The 19635-nt window shown below is 58.4% G+C and overlaps 1 protein-coding gene across 2 annotated transcripts; it reads right to left on the bottom strand.

Annotated features, from left to right (window-relative positions):
- Positions 1-1631: 1631 nt before the first annotated feature.
- Positions 1632-19049, bottom strand: IL2RB (interleukin 2 receptor subunit beta). 2 transcript variants are annotated; one of them, XM_055328746.1, is made up of 10 exons: positions 18958-19049; positions 15801-15921; positions 15222-15339; positions 14347-14425; positions 12228-12333; positions 10777-10925; positions 9486-9651; positions 8972-9092; positions 7465-7549; positions 1632-4444 (listed from the first exon to the last, which is right to left on the bottom strand). In XM_055328746.1, the coding sequence occupies exons 2-10, from the start codon at positions 15889-15891 to the stop codon at positions 3689-3691; spliced, it is 1671 nt and encodes a 556-aa protein (XP_055184721.1). In that variant the 5' UTR covers positions 15892-15921; positions 18958-19049; the 3' UTR covers positions 1632-3688. The 2 variants fall into 2 exon arrangements, with proteins under 2 accessions (XP_055184721.1, XP_055184723.1); XM_055328748.1 differs by having other exon boundaries at positions 15222-15336.
- Between the last annotated feature and the right edge of the window lie 586 nt (positions 19050-19635).

Raw genomic sequence — 19635 nt, 5'->3', positions numbered from 1 at the left:
CTGGAGGGGAGGTGGGTGGGGGGATGTGGTAAGTGGGTGACGGGCATTAAGGAGGGCAAATGACATAATGATCCCTGGGTGTTATATGCAACTGATGAATCACTGGGTTCTACCTCTGAAACTAGTACACTATATGTTAATTAAGATGAATTTAAATTAAAAATTTAAACGAAATTGGAGATGTGGAGGCTGGAAGGCCTGCCCTCCTCTCCCTCCTTTTGTCTTATCCCCTGATCTGCCCCGGATGCCTCCTGCTTCCCACTCTGCACCTGACAGATCTCCTGGGGCCCTCGCTGCCTGGTCCCCAGCTGGCACCGCTCTTCTCCCTGCAATCTGACCCAGGCAGGACTGTCTTTGCTTCACCCTTTCTGCCCCCACCAGCTGCTCCTTCCTTGGCTCCATCTCCCGAGGCACAAACTCTAATCCACCCTGGACTTGTCACGCTGTGGCTTCTGGCCCATCAGTCCACCTGGGGTAAGCAACCCCTCATTCTGCTCACCACCAGCTCAAGTCTCTCATCTGACATGGTGGGGACGGCTGGGTTCTCTAGATTTGCCTGTTCATAGGCCCCACTCAGCTTTCCAGCCTTCAACATTTCAGCCTCAGTTTACCCTGTCTGGAAAATCAGGGTCTGGAAAGAGAAGCCCCTCCACTGTGGAAGGGGGATGAGGGATGATATGGACCAGATATGTTGCCAAGAGTCAGCTATGATCAATCAGGACCCGCCTACAGGGTGTAAAGCTGTACTCAGACTGCAGGAAGGACAGCCGTGATCAGTCTGCAATGTCTGCCATGAGTGGGTTGCAATTGATTAGTGATGTCTGCCACAGGTGCAGTTTTATGAATACCAGATACTGCCATCTATGATCTGGCCTAACTATTCAGAGTCAAAGGCACTGAAGAACTAAAATTTATATATATATATATGTATATATATATATATATATATATATACTCATTTTATTTATATTTATTTTATATTCTGTTTATATTATATTAATTTATATTATAGTAAATATACATATCAATTATGTTTTATATATTTTATTTGTATTTTCCCATGAGACCATGTCAGATGGTGCCTAGACACAGAATGAGATAGACCTGACTCTTAATAGTGAAAAAGATATTCCTTTTACAATCTTTTTGCTTTTTCTTTTTTCTCTTTTCTTAAAGATTTTATTTATTTATTCACTTGAGACACACAGAGAGAGGCAGATACACAGGCAGAGGGAGAAGCAGGCTCCCAGCAGGGAGTCCAATGTGGGACTGGATCCCAGGACCCGGGGGGATGACAACCACTGAGCCATCCAGGCACCCCAATCTTTTTGCTTTCTCACTGTTTGGTACTGGCATGTCATGTCTTCAACAGCCTCCCAACACTTGGTAATCCCTCCTGTAAACTAAGAGAGCAGACTTCCAGCAGACAATGAATTGTGACATTGTATTCGTTTTTACAGTTTATTGTATTCACTTTTTACAGTTATCTTTTATTTATAGCAAATATCAGCTTTATTGTATTCACTTTTTACAGTTCTCTTTTATTCATAGTGAATATCAGCTTTTCCATTTACAGAAGTAATACAAAGAGTTTTCCTTAAATAAAAGTATTTAAACAAAAAAGTGAATGGATTTGAAGAAAAAACATTAAGTAAACAATAACAGAGATCGCATACACAGGTCATTGACAATATGTCTAACACAAATGACCAAGGCTTGAGAAAAGTAACTGCTCCAAGAACTCTTCAAAGTGGAAACTGACCCGCAGGGAGGTTTCACAGTTTCCCCGGGCACGGAGCTTGGGGTCTGATGCTCAGGCCAGGACTGAGGAGCTTGGTGGCCCAGCACACATGGCATCGAATGGCAGGAGATGGGAAGTGAGATGCCCAGGTAATTAAGCTCTGTGGTGGGAAGGATCCAAGACCCAGACAACCTCAGCAAAGGGGAGTTTATTTCAGACATAAGGAAAACAAGAATCTTGAGTGAACAGTCGGTAGCCCCAGTGGCAGGAGGAGTCTCTGTAGCAGGGCCCGATGCCCCTCTGCTAACCGGCTGAAGGCCTCCACCCCAGGCTTCTCTGAGCACCTTCTCCTCGAGCACCTACTCCCAGGGCCTTCCCTCCTTCCTTGAGCTCAGCCCCAAGACTGAGAGCAATCTGATTGGCCACTTCAGGCCGGGCCTCTCTGATTGGGCAGAGCTTCTGTTCTAAGCCGGCCTGTAGGCTGCTTGTCAGCTGATGGGTGGGCTTGCATCCGGGGCCTAACCAGGTAGGAGCAGGGCCTATAAGTATGGGCGCCTCGGGTGCCTGGTCTGGGAGGAGGGTGTGACAGGCCTCGCAGGGGTGATCTGTGCCAGGGACGATGGGAAGGGAAATGGAGAGGTGCTGGGAAGCACCCAGGAGGAAGGGGGCAGCTGCGTGTGTCTATGTTTGTGTTGGGGGGAGGATTGCCACGTAAGGGGATGAGCCTCTTGCTGGAATGGCCATGCTGGCACCTAGTGAGCACGGGGCTCGGCCTGAGTCTTGCCCTTAGAAGGGGATGCTGTCCCCTGTGTGGAGGCAGCTGTGCACAGGGAGTCCAAGCAACTATGGCCCCAGATAGTTCATTAATTCATCCAGGGAGTAGGATGGGTGCCAAGCACACTGTGTCAAGTGCAGTGAGCAGAGTTGCCCTTCTGGAGGCGGTGTGCCAGCCCCTGAGCTGCTGAAGAGATCCTCCAGTAGAGGGTGCAGAAGAGGTCCCCCCAACAGCAGTCTAGACCCCCTGTGACAGCATCAGACCTGCCACTAGGAGAGGTTTGCTTTCCAGCAGCATGCCTTATGAATCTGTGGAACCGCTATGGAAAGATCCAGAGCCAGTGTCCCACTTTCCTTCTGACATTCGCGTCCATACTTGGGCTGCAGTGGTTAAGGATGCAGTCGCTAAGTATTCTGAGGTCACAAAAGATCCCAAGGGTGAAGTGACAGGGCCTCTTTGTCTAGCCATCCCGTGACCCTGAGAACTTGTCCCGCCAGCGCTGAATCTCGAAGCGGGGACACGTTAATGGAGGCAGTGTTTCCCTCTAAGGGAAGCAGGACACTTGAGATGTAAGGGGAGTGTCACCTAGATGAGAGAGGAGGGGGCACCGCAGGTACAAGGAGCAGCGTGTGCAAAGATTGGGTGCATGAGGGAGCTGCTGGTGGCTCAGTAGGACCATTGGGAGGGTTCCGGAGGAGAATGTCCCAACATGATGCCAGAGGGGCAAGAGCCCGGCCAAGAAGTGGTGCTGAGGGAAGTGGGGGAGCCATGGCAGGGTTTTAAACAAGGGGCAGCAGAGCCATAGTTGTGGTTCAGAGAGAGCACTCTGGCTACCGTGGATAGGGGTGAAAGGGGATGGGCCTGGGGCAGGAAGCCCCCAGTGAGGAGGACCCTGTGAAGATCCCTGTAGAACCCCCGAGAATGCTCCCTGAAGAGTACTTGCAGGGCTGGAGAGGATGGATGAGGCCTCAGAGGAAAAGCCGTGGGACTCTATGACTGAAGGGGGAGGGGGGAGTCACAGCGCCCCCACCCGCTGCAGTTCTTGACTTGGGCCACAGGACCAGCGAGCAGCAATTAGCAATTATTGTTTGGAAGTGAACAGCGGGGTGTGAAGGGCTGGGTGGGGGCCCCCTGGGCAGAGACGTCCGGATGCGACCTGCCTGGTTGTCCCTCTATACCAAGTGAGCTGGGTCCTGATCCTGCAGCTCTTGGAGGGACAGGTAGGCATCGGGGTTCAGAGTCAGGCAGGAGGTAGGGGCCCTGAGCTGGCCCCCACCGGGAAGGGTAGCCCAGGGGAAGCCCACCCCCTCCCTGGGGCCAGGGGCTGGGACCGCCTCTCTTGCTTCTCCCAGTGCGTGCTCCAGGGGTGGCTGGATATCCATGGAGTCAGGCACTCCTAGGGTGGGAGGCCTCAGGGGCTGGGGGGCCCAGTCTCTGGGAACTCCCTCCGGCAGAGAGGGGGGCAGCTTCTCTTCCCGAGCCCCAGCGCCCCCCAGGGCAGTGTCTGGGGAGCCCGGGCCACCCAGGAGCCCGGGAGAGAAGAGCAGCAGGTCATCCCCAGGGGGGAAGGTGCAGTAGGCATCGTCCTCCCCTGGCAGAAGCAGCTGGGGTAGGGGCAGAGACCCCTCGGGTGCCCTAGGCCCGCCCTCCTCGGGCTCTTCTGCACAGGGGTCATAGGAGAAGTACACCTGGCAGGCCTCAATCTCCAGAGCATCAGGGAGGTGGAAGAAGAAGTAACCCTGGTTGGTGAAGCAGCTGGTGAGCGAGTGGCCGCTGGTCTCAGTTGAGGCTGAGGGCACCTTCTCCTGCTGTAGCAGAAGCAGCTGTGTGGCCTTGGCGTCCCGGTCCAGCACCTCCAGCGGGGAGATCTCAGGTGCCTGGGTGTTGGGGCTGAAGGAGGACGAGGGGAAGGGCGAGGAGAGCCACTTCTGCCGGGAGAAAGAGCGGTCGGAAGGTGAGCGGGATGCGTCCCTCAGACTCTCAGCAACAACTCCTAACTACAGTCTACTCTGGGCGGCTACCTCCAGGCAGGCCTCCCTGACCATACCCCACCCCCACCCACTAAGTGGCTTGGGGGACGCTCTAGGTCAGCCCCGGGAGCACACTTACTGGAGGTGTGGGGTGGGGGGGTGGGTGTTGTTTCTGGGAGTAACTGTCGGTCGAGCCCCTACTGGGAGCCCCGCACTGCTCTAGGCGCCAGCAGAGGGGAGAGGCCGAGGGGAGAACCCTCATGCGTCTGGCGGGGGCGGGCACGAGTGTACAAATCAGCACAGAAAGGGCACTGGGGTACGTTTTGCTCCCTCCGCAGATGCCCAGGGGGGACATGCCGTGGCACCGATCGCACAGCCAGGCTCCGGCCCAGGCTGCCGTGAACAAATCTCCAGTGGGGACCGATGGTCCTGCGAGTCTCCTCTCCCACCCTGTGCCCGTGGCCCCAACCCGCCACACGCGCCCTCACCTCCGCGGAGACAAGAGAGTGCCCACCAGAGCGCTTGCCAGTTGCTCCGGAATCTGGAGCAGGGAGAGCTGGGCTCCCACTTTGGCCCCGGCCCTCTCGCTAACTGTGTGACCCCGGGCAGGCCACTGCGCCTCTCTGGACCTCAATCCCACAACCTCTTTCCTAACTTCCCTACTGTGAGCCAGCAGGAAGATGTCAAGTAAGAGAATGAAGGTGGAATGGGGTACAAATGCAGGCTGTGGGGTGAAACGCAGGCTGTGGGGTGAAATGCAGGCTGTGGGGTGAAACGTGGCTGTGGGGTGAAGTGCAGGCTCTGAGGTGAAATGGGTGAAATACAGGCTGTGGGGTGAAACATAGGTTGTGGGGTGAAATGCAGGCTATGGGGTAAAAATGCAGCTGTGGGGGTAAAATGCAGGGTGTGGGGTAAAATGCAGGCTTCGGGTAAAATGCAGGCTGTGGGGTGAAGTGTAGGGTGTGGGGTGAAGTGCAGACTGTGGGGTAAAATGCAGGCTACCCAAGGGACAGCAGGCCATCAGGGTGGTGTGACGGGGGCTGCAGGGGGTGCGGCTGAGAACCCCAACAGCCCTTTGTCCTGGGAGCCCTCAGCACCTAGGCTGTGGGACCCTGAGCACAGGGACCAGGCCCAATGGCTCCTACACTCCGGTGCCCAGTGGGCTGGGAAGAGAGGGACAGGGTGCAGGTCAGGGGTGGGGGCAGCGGGAGGTCTGGCCCTAGAAGGAGCCGTGACAGAGGGCAGGGCTGGGCAGCAGTGCTGAGACGCAGCCAGGAACAGGGGGAGGCCAGGCCCGTGACCCCCCCCCTGGTGTGCCAGGGCCTTGCCAGCACCCCTCTGAGGTGTGTGCAGTCAGCCACTTCCTGGGCCTGGGCCTCCGTCCACAGTGCCCTGAAGTGGGGTGGGAGGGGGGCGCAAGGGGAAACTGACCCCCTTCCCACTCACTCATACACTGGCACGCATACGCCCACGTCCTGGGGCAGGGCGGTGGGCCTTGTGGCCTGGTAGCCAGAGGCCCTGGGGTAAGAGAGAGGAGCAGGCCCCCCACCCAGATGCAGAGGAGAGGTGGGGTCCCCCTTGCCGCCCTGACCCCCAACCGCATTGTGTACCTCCAGGGCTTCTTGGGATAGCCCTTCCCACACCCTCGGTCTGGGGCAAGCATCGAGACCATGGGAACATGGAGTTGTTTGCACCTCTCAGGAAGGAACACACTCCCCTTCAAAATGTCCTAGTCCCATAAAATCAGAAAGACTTCACCCCGGAAGAGGACATGCATCTAATGCAGCCTCCAGCCAGGAATCCCTTCTGCTCTGCTTCTGACAGAGAGTCAGCCGAGGCTTGCTTGAATGCCTCTGTTGACAGGGAGCTCACCACCTCTAGGGCTTTAGGAAGAATCTAAGGAGATACATTCCCCCACATCAAGAGAGCTGTAGGTGAGCCATCCGCAGTCTTGGGAGCTTTCCAAAGAATTCCAGAAGGAGCCCTGATCAGTCATAGTAGAGGACTCCAAAGCCAACTCTTGACAGCTTGGGCCCAAGTCTGGCTTTCCAGTCCCTCAGCACTCCTCCCGTCCTCCCTCCACCCCTACCTCATCCTCCGCCCCATCTAGAGAGCCTGGGGAGGGGAGGGTGCTAGAAGCAGCCCACCACAACCCTGTTCCCCCTCAACACTTCCTTCCTGAAGCAAGTGTGGGCTCAGGGCAGCGAGACAACTGAGGTTGAAGTGGGGTTCAGAGTGTTACTACTATCTGGGCCGGTGCTTTTCCAGTGAATCTGCTTCGATTGATGAGAAGTGGCTTGGACTTGTTACCATTGGGGAGAAGGTATGGAGCTCGTTTAGACGATTTTTGCAGCAGGACAAGAGACAGCACTGCCCGCGAAGACGGTGGGACGGGGAGAGCTGGCAAGTCCCTCTGGGTCAGCCCAGCCTGGTGACGGCGACTCCCGCTCGGGCCCCTTGAGCCCTCACCGTGTGCCGGGCGGTGCGCTCAGGCCCACGCCAGTAACGCTATTTCCCTCCGCATTTGACAAGTGAGGAATCAGAACAGAGAGGTTCTACAACGTGCCCAAGGCCACACAGCCAGGAGGGCCGGAGCCGGAGGCAGCCCGGGCAGCCTGGCTCAGCCGGGGGCACCATTCAGTCAGAGAGGGCTGGGGCCAGAGCTGGCAAACGGGCCCACACCCAGCCCAGGGTCCGCTCACTTCAGGATCTGTCTCCTTTCACAAAGCGCAAACCTCAGGGGCCCCTGGATGGCTCAGGGGTGAGCGTCTGCTTTCAGCTCAGGGCGAGATCCTGGAGTCCCGGGATCGAGTCCCACATCGGGCTCCCTGCAGGGACCCTGCTTCTCCCTCTGCCTGTGTCTCTGCCTCTCTCTCGAATAAATAAAAAAAATCTTAAAAAAACACAGAAGTGCCAGTGGACTCCTGTGCCACCACCACCCACTCACACCTCTGCCCACCCTCCGTCCCGACTCCTACCTGGAAATCTCCTCCGTGCTCTGACTTCAGCTGGGAAAAGAACTCCGAGGGGTCTGGGATATGGCACTTCAGAACCTTCTTCAGCCTGAACAGGGGAGGGGTGGGGAGGAGGATGAGTCGGGAGGGGGCCCCGGTGTCCTGCCAGCGCCCCGCAGCCCTGAAGGTAGGGCACAGAGCCAGTCCACAGCCATCAGCTGGATCAGCATCAAGCGGATGCCCCGTAATGGGGGGTACTGGGCTGGGTCCTGGGGACACAAGGATGGCAGACAGAGAAGGTCCCTGATCTCAAGGAGCTGACATTCTAACGAGGAGACCAACACGAACCACCTGTGCAACATGACCATTCATTCTGTGGAAACAAAAAGCAGAGGGCTGTGCTAGAGAAGGATGTGGGGTGGGGGACCACAGCAGCCAGAGTGGTCAGGGGCCACACAGAGCCAGGTGTCTGGGCTAAAGAGAACCAGGAGGAGGGAGATAGGAGACAGGCCGGACTGTGGGTCTCCTAGTCCAGGCTATCATGGATGGTGGTTCAGGCAGTGCACTGCCCAAGGGCACCTGGTTTTATGGGTGGAGTGAGTGGGGGGCTGCATTCTAGCCCATGCTCCACTTTTCAAGATGAGTGCCTTGGTCTCTGTATGAACCTGCCTCAAAATGCGGTCCTGGCCTTAAGGCCCCAGAAAGCCTGGCTGCCCCCCTAGATGTTCAGGCTCAGGTCAGCCCTCTCCTCACCCCCTTCTGGTCTCCAGCCACACCTCAGCCGCTGTCGTGCACTTTACTCTTTCCCACGTAGGGCCTTTGCACACCCTGTTTCTTCTGTTGGGGGTGCACTCCCCGTCCCCTCCACCTGCCTGCTTAGTCCTCCAGATTTTCAGGGAATCGTCACTCCCTTGGGCATGCTTCTGCCAGCCACCCCTCAACCAAGGTTCCTCTCCCGTTGTCTGCTTCCAGTCCACTGGTACCTTCCGTTACCATCCTACTACGGTGTGTCATTGTATTTGTGTATGATTAATAGACATCCTCCTCCTCCCACGGGACCGTGAGCTCCATGAAGGTGGAACCACATGCGTGTGGCTTGCCTCCCTATTCCCAGCACTCGGCGCCAGGCCTGGCACTGAGCTGGGGCTCAACAAATAAAGGAATAAACGAATGAATGCCGGGACCTAGAGAGATCCATGAGGACACACACACACACACAGCGACAGCTGACACGTGCCCACACGCATACACACATGTGCCCCCCCACACACAACCTCCATGTCCAAGAGTAATGCTCTGGGCAGGGCCTCCATGGGGCTCTCCTTCCCCGGCTCCCCTCAGGCTGGTTCCGTGGGGTTCCATCTTTGAGGATGGGTGACAGGAAAGGCCAGACGTTAGGCAGGGAGGACTTGGGGGAAGGCCGAGGGAGCACTGTGTGTCGGAGCAGGGGGCTGGGCCCAGAGCCTGGCCTGGCAGGGGGTGCGTGCGTGTCAGATAAGAGCACGAAGGGGCAGGCAGGGAGGGCTCTTACCATGGCCCGATGTACTGGCAGTTGACCAACAAGTAGACCAAGATGATAAAGCCAAAGGCACCGGTGACGCCCATGATGATGTGGCCGAACCAAGGAAAGGGCAGAGACTGCTTCCCTTGGGCTGCCCAGAGGTGGGAGGAGAAGCAAGGAGAAGGGTTAGGCCCTGGTGCCGAGGCACAGGCTGACCCCTGACCCAAGCAAGGCCTTCGCAGGTCCCGGCTGGCCCAGCAGACCAGCTGTGTGTCAGGCCGACAAGGGGGCATTGCGTGCCTCCTCACAGTCGCCCTGCCAGGGAGCACAGTACCCACTTTTTACAGATGAGAAAACCGAGGCTTCCAGGTGTGAGCAGCCCCCCACCCTTGACTCCCCCTGCAGGGTCACATTGAGTGAGCTAACAATAGCAGGTGAGCCCTGTACCCCCCACCCTCAGGCCTCCCCCACCAGCTGCCCCAGGTCACACCCCAGCCACCCCCTCCCACCTGAGCTCTGTCCCACCCCTTCTGCCCACTGGTACCGGCAGGCCTCGTCCTGAAGGCCAGGGGCTGACTCCAGGGGCTCCAAGTCTTGTGGCTGCCTCTCTGGGCCCTGACCCGCACTTGAAATTCATACAGGGTGTCTGGAGTGAGTGTCTCTAGGGAAATCCATTGCTGGTTCTGCCTGAGGGCCATCAGGGAAGCCTCCTGGGGCAGAGACGGGCATGGGGAGCTGTCAGAGCAGAGGGGTCCCCGTGGCCGCCTCCCTTTCCATGGCAGGGGGACTGGGAGGTGAGCAGTAGCACCTTCCTCCCGCCCCCCCCCAGCCACCCTCTTCCCCCAGCCAGTCTCCTCGACAATCCCACATAGGCTCCCTGACTATTCAGTGCTGGGGCCCCCAACCACAAGGGCATCCTGAGCCCCTCACTCATCCCCCAGGCACCAAACCCAGCTGCCAACCTGCTGGTTCCACCTGCGGAACCAGTTCTGGACACTTCCCCTTCTCCCCTCTGCCCTTCCCGAGGCTCAGGCAGGAGCTGGTCTCCGTGCTCCCAACTCTGCTACGCTCTAACCAGAAAGAGCATTTTCCCAGAGACCTCTCCCACCACTGGGTCACTCTTTTTGCTTTTTTCCCCTCATTCCTCAGACACACAGTCCACGTCTTGTCTCAGCAGCATCTGTCTCCTCTGCTTGGGAAACCGTCCCCCAGATCTGTGCAGGGTCAGCTCCTTCTTAAGCCTCAGATCTCACAAGGCTCCCTGGGTCCCAAGCAGCCTGTCCCAGGCCCCCCCAAATGTGCAATCCCATTTCATTTCCTTTGATAGCATGTATCAAAGTCCCGTAGTCTCCAATCTCCGCCTCTGCAGACCGTCTCCCACTCCCCTCCATGTGGGCTTCCTGAGCACAGGAAGCTCCCAGTTTTGCCCTCCACCCGCTTCTCCAGCACCCAGCGCCTAGTCAGCGGGTAGTAAATATTCAGTGAGTGTTGAGCGAGCAAATACGGGAGAACAGTGATTGGGGAAGTGGGAGACCCTGGGGGATGTGGACCACACTGGAGAGGTGGCTTCCCAGGGCCCCTGAAATCTCCGAGGCCAATCACCTGCCTCGTGGCTATGTAAAATCCTGCCCCGGGGCCAGCCTGGCACCCCCCCTCCAGCTAGGACCCCCAGGTTGTGGGGGGGCACATCCCAGGAGGGGAGGCTGGAGGTGCCAGTACAGAGCAGTGGCTGGGGCTGCCTGGGGCTGCTGTGGCCTTGTGGAGTGAAGGATGGACAGGGTGATCAGGACAGGAGGGAGGGACCGGGGCAGGTGGGGGCCGGGTGGTGCGCTCACCTCCCAGCTGTGGCCTGGGGACCTCTTCCGAGCCTCGAACTCCAGGTATCTTTTGATGTAGTGGGAGGACTGAGGGACTTTCCAGGTTATGTTACATTTGTGGGTCCCGACATCGGCGACTTGGAGGCCATTGGGAGCCATCAGGCGAACTGGAGGCAGGAGAGAGGAAGGGACAGTGAGCTTGGGGGATGCTGGGTCACGATGCTAAGGGGATGAAGCTCAGAAGGGCTCCCACCACTACCTTCCCACCTGCTCTTTCTCCCTCCCAGGTGCTCTTTCCCCAGGGATCCTCACCTGCTTGCAGAACCCTTCTCCCACCATCCACAGCTCTCTACCTGCCCCCCCAACACACCAACCTATTTTATTTTCCTGCCCAGCACTTGCACCACCTGACATGTCAAACATCTATTTGGGGCTCTTTTTTCATTTTCTGTCTCCCCCACCAGAGCGTGAGCATCCAGAATGGATCTGAGAGCTTTAACATGGATCATCTCATGTAATTTAATTGAATTTCAGTGATCTTATGGGATTATAAGATTTTATGATCCTGACGTTAAACAGACTTAAGTTTTTAGAATTCTGGAACTCTGTAGAACTAGACAAATAACACTAAGTAAATGTCTACTGAGCGTGTGCTAAGCAGCTTCTTTGTCTGGCTCACAGAGTCCTTACTACAATCCGGGTCTGCAGTTCACCGATTTTCCCCATTCTCACTGGGCAAAAATGATCTGCTGGGCAGATCCCATTCAGTTAGGGCAGGGCTGCATTGAAAGCCCTGCCTAGGTCTTGCCCTGTCTTCCTGAGAGATGGCCTCCACGGCCTGGGGATGGAGCTGAGCACCCAGTCACTCAGAAAACCCTCCCAGAGCACAGCCCCGTGAAGGCCTGGTGCTGGCTACTTTGAGTAGAGACATAGGGATGCCAGACACTCTGCCCTCAGGGAGCTCACAGCCCAGTAAGGGAAACGTGCTGTAGCCATAATCAGGCAGTGAGAACCCTGAAAGAAGATAAATACCCTGAAGGAGGAGGTACAAGGGACCGGGAGAGTCTGAGGAGGCTTCCTGAAGGAGGAGACTCTTCCCTGAGCCTTGAAGGGTGAGTACCAACTTTCCTGGCGGGAAGAGCCTTCCCGGCTGTGGCACCGGCAAGTACAAGGGCTCAGAGGCATGGTTGGGCAAGCTGAATTCAGAGAGCCGGCCTTTGGTTGTGGCAGCAATATAGGCCACGAGAGCAGGAATGCTAGATTGGGAAGCCAGGGCCAGCTCCCGAGCCTTGAATGCCAGGGTAAGGAGCCAGGACTACATTCCGAGGGCAGCGGACAGCCAGAGGTCACACGTGGGTACAGAGAGAGGCCAGGACAGGGAGGATCCCAGAGGGCAAGGCAGGGCAGGAGGCTCCCAGCCCGCTCCGGTCCCCCCCAGCACCCCCACCCCTGCCCAATTCCTCACTCACGGTTCTCAAAGGGCTTGAAGTCCTGGGTCATCAGTATCCTCCACCTCTCCCCTTCATGGCACATCACGCTCATGCCGACAACGTCCGCCGAGGTCAGACTCTGAGCCTGCAAGGGAGGGATGAGGTAGGGATGGAGGGTGGGGAGGCCGGGGGAGGCCAAGACCGAAGCAAAAGTGGAGCCCTTCCACCAGCCCCACCCGCCAAGGCGGGGTCGCCCAAGTTTTCCTGTGAGGGGGTGCAGAGAGTAAATATTTCTAGCTTTGCAGGTCAAACGGTCTCGGTCACAAGTCGTTGCCTCCTGTGAAAGCAGCCGGACACAACCCGCGGGAGACTGTGCATGGCTGATGGCCACGTGCCGCTGAGACTTCACTTACAGAGACAGACAGCTGAATGTTCCGGGGGCCTGAGGTGAAGTGAGCTGCCGTGGGAGGGAGGGAGCCCCCCAGCGCAAAGGTGTGCGAGCCGGATGAGCCCCCGAGAAAACTACCTGTGCACCAGCTTTGAGGGTGAAAGCTTCCCCTCCCCCACCCCCCCAACCCTGACTTTTGGGGAAGGAAATGGTCAGGTGTTGAGCATCCCCTGTGGGCAGGCACGGCTCGGGTGCCCCAGACACTTGTCTGGCTGATTCTTCGAGCCGTCCGTCCTCCTACGGCAGGGGAGAAACTCAAAGTCACGCATCCGGTCAGCAGCGGAGTCCGGATTCAAACCCAGGCCTCTGCAGCCACTGCCCTACGGAGACTGCAGGCCGGGGCCGTGACGCCTGACCCAGGACGGCCAAAGGAGCAGCCTACGGCTCACAGGTGACGGTGTTCTCAGGTCCGGGAGCCCAGGCACAGTCCGTCCGGGTCCGTCTGGGCCCCGCGGTGGCCCACCATGAGCACACCCTGAACCTGAGCTGGGTGCAGTTCCCATCTCCCTGCTGCTGGGGGCCTGCCCCTGCCTCCCTCAGCCGCTGGGGGTGCAGGGGGGCTGATGCTTCCAGATAATAATGGTAGGTCTTGCTAAGGTCACAGATCATAGAGGTGCCAGGAATGCTTTGTCCTCCATGGCAGGCACTTCTGCGTGCTGGACACATGTTGTCTCATTTAATTCCCTCAACACCCTACAGAGACAGACACTGTCACTCTTCTCACCCTGGAGCTGAGAAGACTGAAGCTCAGAGTGGCTAGGGACGTGCCTGAGGTCACACAGCTAGGAATCGGTGGGGACAGGTTCTGAAGCCAGACCCCCTGCAGACCTCACAGGGACTGGTTCCAGAGGCTGCGCCTGAATCAGCCCCGCCATGTGAGCCCATCTCCACGTCCTCCTGCCACTTACAAATGGGTGTGAGCTGATGATGGCTGGAACTTGTGGTGTGGGCATCCCTGCTGCCCGCCGCTGCCAAGCAGGGCGTGACAGATGGTAATGTGCTGCCCACCCGCATGGACACGGCTGCACACCCATCTAGAGGGTTCAATCCCAGCTCTGCCCCCCACTGGCAGCGCCTCTCTGGGCCTGTTTCCTCATTGAGAAGAAGAGGATAGCGCTGGTGCCCACCCACAAAGTCATAGGGATCCACAGGCCGTAAAGTCAAGTGCATGCTCTGTGGTGGGTGGCACGTCAGGTGCTTTAACCCACAGAACACTATGACACAGGTGCCATCGTTATTGCCATTTCGAGAAGGGAAGCCTGGGACTCAGCACTTGCCCAGTGTCACCAAGCTGCTGTGACAATGGAGCCAGGGCTGGCGCTCAGGCCAGCTCCAGGATCCACGCTTTTAAGCCCACACTGCCCTGCACTTGCCAAGACCTTGGAAGAATCGGAGGAGGGTGTTATTGGTGGGCGCTCCCCAACCTGATGAGGAGTACAGAAGTGTCACAGGACCCACAAAGCATGGGGGAGATGGGGAGAAGAGGCTGAATGGCCGAGCCCCTTGCACCACAGATACCCTCCTCCACACCATCAGTCTGAGCTCTGGCCTTTGGACACTGCTCTTCTTCCTCCCACCTCTCTTGCCCCCGGGGCAGCCCCCTGTGCTGCAGCCCAGAGCCAAAGCCACTGGGCTCACTGGGCCCCAGCTCTGCCCCTGGAAGGACACCCCTCTGCACCCTGGGCTCTCTTCTCGGCTCCCACTACTCACATCTGGGGATCCGAGGATCAGGTAACAGGCCCAGAATGCCGGTCGCATAGGGAGCAGCTCACAGGATTTGTTCCAAGGCCTGTCAAGGCAAAAGAAACTCTTTAGGACAAAAGGAGGGACCCCCAGAGCTGGCCCTCGGGATGGCCCCCACTGCAGCAAGGCCAGCCTGTGCCGGGCTCTATGCCGACCTCAGGAGAGGCACCCATTCCCCACCTGCTCCACTTCCCATCACCAGCTCCTCTTTCTTCCCTGCCCAGCCTGGCCCCGCAGTAGCCACAGTGATCTTCTAGAAACAAGCAGTCCAGGACATGTTGGCCTCCCCATCTAAAGCCCTCCAGTCTTCCCATGAGGCTGGATGAAGCCTTTGGAACCCTGTGGAATCACCACCCACCCAAGACCACAGCCAAACTGCAAGCCACCTTTGCTGTTGCCACATTTGGATCACAGCAACCCTATTCCTGAATCCCTCTCAGCCCCCAGGCTCCCAACCATGCCCCAGGCCCCTGTCCCCACAGCTGCCCTAGGAGTCTCTCAAAAAGCTTGGGGAGCCCTCTTTCTTCCCCCTGCATGCTTCTAATGTCTTTTAACTATGGCCCAGGAGTCTCACAGCCCAGTGTCCCCCAAACTACCCCGGCCCCTCCACCAAAGCCTGGACCCCCACTCCTCCCTCCCGCCCTGGTTCCAGGAGTCTAAACTTCTAACTCCTGTGTTTTCCAGGCTTCTGTGATACCAGAGTCCGTGGGTCCTATCAGTCCAAATTCTCAAGTGCAGCATCTTGGAGTCTATTAGAAAGAATTCTAAGAGTCTAACTGTCAGTGATTAGAGCCCCCCATCCTGAGATGCTGCAGCTTTGCTGGTCAACCCCCCACACTTACCGTCTATCTGGCTGAGCGTGGATCTTGCAGGATGTGGCCTGAAGGTCCCCATCCCAGCTCCAGACACAGGAGATGTTGGCTTTTGAGTTGTAGAAGCATGTGAGCTTGGAAGTGTCTGCTGACAAGACGAGGCATGAGTTGCTGGCTGGGGGGTACCTAGGGACCCCCGGGCCCACCCACCACCCAGCTCCCTGCTCCCTGCACCCTGTGCCTGCCAGATGAGGAGGTGGGCAGCCCTGGTGGGCAGCAAAGAACTCAGTGGATCCATTTCAGAGAGGACGACACTGAGCCCAGTGCCTGCAAGGTCCCTCAGGCAGGCCGAGGCAGGGCAGGCATGAAAAGCCAGGGTCTTCCTTTGGCTGGAGGAGACACAGGGGTGCAGCGGGGACAGGACAGATGGGCCAACGGGGAAAGTGGTGCACCTGATCTCTGGTCCCATTGCCCTCGCCTCCTCCCTCCCCAGCCTCCTGCCCCAGCTGATGGGCCTCTGCCCAGAAGCAGGGGTCCTGAAAGGGATCCGACAGGGGTTTGTCCACCTGCCAAGAGAAAGCACAGCTGTCCAGGTGCCGGGGTCCTCACCATTCACCACTGAGGATGCCTGAAGGATGGCCAGGGGCAGGAAGAGGACAAGGAGGGGCAGACAGGAGGACAGAGCAGGAGCTGCCATCATATCCACGGGTGGGAGCCGGGGAAGGGAGCCCTAGAGGGGGGAAGAGGGGAAGAAAGCACAAGTGAACAACTGCTCCAGGCCCCTCACTGCTCCAAGGCAGGTTGCACCCTGCCCCTCTCAGGATGCCCCAGTCTGCTCTCCACCCAGCAGCACCAGCCAGCCTCGGCGCTTTGCACCTGCTGGCCCCTCGGGCCCACGCATACTCCCTCCCTTCGGGGATTCGGGGACCCACACTCTGTCAGACACTGTCACACACTCGCTCTCCCTGAGCGAGCCCAACCCTTGTTCAAAAGCTGAGGAAACTGAAGCCCAGGGAAAGGAAAGATTTGCTCTAGTCTACGTGGGGAAGTCAGCACAGAGCCAGGATTAGGGCTTGCCTCCTCTTGGCCCTGCTGCCCCCTAGTCACCACTGAAACTGGCATCAGGAGGCTCCTAGATGCCAGGCTGTCTTAAAATCATTAAATTAAGCAAGAAGCACATCCATTGGAGATACTCTTATTATCTGCATTTTCAGATGGGGAAACTGAGGCACAGTGCTGTAACTGGCCAAGGCCACGCAGCTGGTAAGAAGCAGATGTGGGATCTGAGCCAGAGCAGACCGCCCAGAGCCCAGGCAGGGGCTCCTGTAGCTTCTCCGACTGTACCTTCCTGCCCACCGAGACGGTTGACATGGTCAGTCCACGTGTACTGATTACCTCACGGCCATCCCCGTGGGGTGTACGGAGCACTCACACTGTGCCCAGCACTTTACACACACTACATCATCTTCTCTCCCCAGCAGCTTGGGGAGGGGCAGGTGCTTGTATTGTCCCCTTTACACAGATGAGGAAACCGAGGCTCCTAACCCGCCAAGGTCAGGTGCCCAGAAGGGGCAGGGCTAGGATTTCATCTGCTGCTCGCTCACCCCCAGGACATGTTTCCTCACGCCCTCTGTCTCTGCCCAGACCCTGTCCCAGGCACTGGCCTCAGAAGTAAGGCCCATAGCCTCCCTGTCCTGGAGTTGAGGAGTCAGGGCCCAGCAAGGGCGCAGGCCAACTGTCAGGGGTCTGGCTGGGGTTCGAGAAAGAGCCCAGGGTGGTACCTCTCGGCTCTTTGCCTGGCCCACCATCCCCACAGGAGGGTGAGCTCCCCAGCAGGAGTACAGGGTGCGGGGTTGATTACCTCTTTCCACAGCACAGGGCACAGGGTTGGGACCCCCAAGGGACCCCCCCCCCACTCACTCAGTCATGGCCCTCTAGCATGGGTACCACCAATCTCCTGCAGGGTGTCACCTCAGGTCAGCACCAGCGAGCACCGCAACCCCATGCCCAGGACGGGACCTGGTATCGAGCCTCAGGATGGATAGGAGGGTCGGGGCAAAGGCATGCAAGAGCACAGGAAGGTCAAGACGAAACCACAGCCCCCGCAGACGTGAGCCGAGCCGGCTAGAGCAGAAGCATCGTCTAGAATGAGTTCCCTGCCGCTCACAGCAGAAAGGGGCCGCGATGTACATCAGGATTGCAGAGGGCGCAAGGAGAGGAGAGAACGGGCTGTGCCAGAGCTGGTCGGGGCAGGGAGGGCCCCCAGCCCACACGGGGCTGCACCCTCCACCCCAGCAGAGCAAGGAACTGAGGAGGCTCAGGGAGGTTAGGGATCCTGCTCAAGGCCACGGGCCCAGCCTCAGGGAGAAGGAGCAGGACCTCTGGGTGCAAGCACGGCGGGGCCCGGGTTCTCACGCACACCCACACAGCCTGCCCTTTCACAGCTGCAGAGCCGCGCTCACTGACTCATTAGGTCCTCACCGCAACCCTGGAAGGTGGCTGTCGTTACCCCCCAAGACTGAGCTCAGCATTGCCCAGAGAGCTGGACTCAAAGCCCATCATCTGATTTCAAGTGAGGAGATGATAATGACAATGAGGATGACGATGGTGACAGGGGTGATGACGGGGGTGGTGACTAATACTCGCCTCTCACTCTGTGCCTGGGTCCCTAGCGCTCCACAGAGAGCAGCTCACTTAGTCCCCACAGCGGCCCTGGGAGTGGGTACCATTATGACTCCTTTTCTCAGACAAGGAGGAGCCGAGGCCGGTAAGCCTGTCGCCCAGGCCAGAGTGGGGCAGAGCGGGGGCTGAACTGGGTCAGTACCGCCTGCCTTCCCGCCACTGCCGCCGCGGGGCTGATGCTGTGGGCCGTGGGGTGCCCCGGAGGGGTTCGGGGGGACCAGAGGCAGGAGGCCGGCATGCAGACCGCTGGCCTTAATGGGCACCATCTCCCCTCGTCCTCCTGATCATCCCACACACAGGGGTGGGGGGCTTGTTGTTTACCTCCAGGAGCATCTCCCCAGCTGTGGGGTAAGGAAGGGGACCCCAGGGGGTGGCTCTGCCCCTCAGCCACCCCATCTGTGAGGTGCTCCGAAAGCAGTTCAGGGCGGGAGGCCTCATTCCCCCAGGAGAGAGGACAGCCCCAGGAATGGAGTCCCATCCCCTCCAGTGGGGCCTGGAGACCCTACAGACCTGCCCACTCACATCGTTCCCAGAGAGGAGGAAATCCCATTTCAGGGCTAGGTCTCAGAGGACCCCCTCGCCCCTCTCCCACCCCACAGCCTCCCAAGGAGCACTTTACACAGGGGTGCTTCCCTGCCATCCACAGCCGCCGGGTGGGGGCTTGCGTGTCCCCCCACCCCTCATCCCACTGCCCTCTGGGGCTTAGCTGGCCTCCCCCCTCCCCATCCTCCTGTGTCTTTCCTCACCGCTTTTGGGTTGTGAGGCCCCCTCATCCCAGAGCAGCCCCCAGCCTCCCCAGGGTTGGGCTGGGAAGGAGGAATAGCCCAGAACTAGGGGCCAGCTTTTTTCTCAAGAAGGCAAAAGCCATGAGATCAGGACCACTTCATCCTTGAGGGATTTCAAGATAGGGCTGGGGGATGGGAGAGCCGGGAGATGGGGGTTCAGGCCGAACCTCCTGGGGCCTCTAAGTGAGAGCTTAACAGTGTCCCATGACCACTTCCAGCCCAGGGGCTGATGGCAGGGCCAAGAGGGAGCCCCCAGGTACCCGGAAACCAGACAGGGGCAGGGGTGAGGGTAAAGTCACCTGGCTGAGACATGGGACCGCAGCGCGCTCTTTTGGGATCTCTCCACTGCTGGGTCCACAGCCATCTCCCTGGGGCCCTGCGCTGACTCCTCCACTCCGGCAGCCCAGGTAGCAGCTGGCTGAGGAGGCCGGCAAACACTAAAACCCCAGGGCCAGCCCACTTCCTGTGCAGAGGATGGAGGGGGCAAGGCCTGGGGTGGGGACGGGGAGAGACAGGCTGGTGAGAAACTCTGAAACTCCTGAAGCACCTAGGGGCCAGATAAAGATCTCCCTCCTCCACTGGGGGAGGTGGGGCACCGTGGGTGTCTTGACAGCACACGCACACACGCACACGCACATGCCCGCGCCCACATGCACACACCCCCCATCACTCTCAAATAGGCGCCTTGCTGCATATAGAAGCCTAGGGGGGTTCAGCACCTTCTTTCCCCTCCTACACCACCCAGCCCATCTCACACAGGCCACTCTAAGCCTCTGACACCTTGATCCAGTCGCGCACACACACACTCACCCACTAACACCTGGGCTCCACACAAACACGACCTTTTAGGTGTCTCCGTGCTGCTCACTCCCATCCCACCCACCTCTCTGAGACCTGCAGAGAGCTCAGCCTTCAGGGAGCCCCTTGCTTAGTTTTGCATTCAGAGGGGGACCATGTTCCAAGGGGATGCAAATAAT

Source organism: Nyctereutes procyonoides, unplaced genomic scaffold (genome assembly GCF_905146905.1).
Source record: "Nyctereutes procyonoides isolate TBG_1078 unplaced genomic scaffold, NYPRO_anot_genome, whole genome shotgun sequence".
Classification (NCBI taxonomy): Eukaryota; Metazoa; Chordata; class Mammalia; order Carnivora; family Canidae; genus Nyctereutes; species Nyctereutes procyonoides.
The sequence above is the reverse complement of the archived record's forward strand: the minus strand, read 5'-3'. Positions and strand labels throughout refer to the sequence as shown.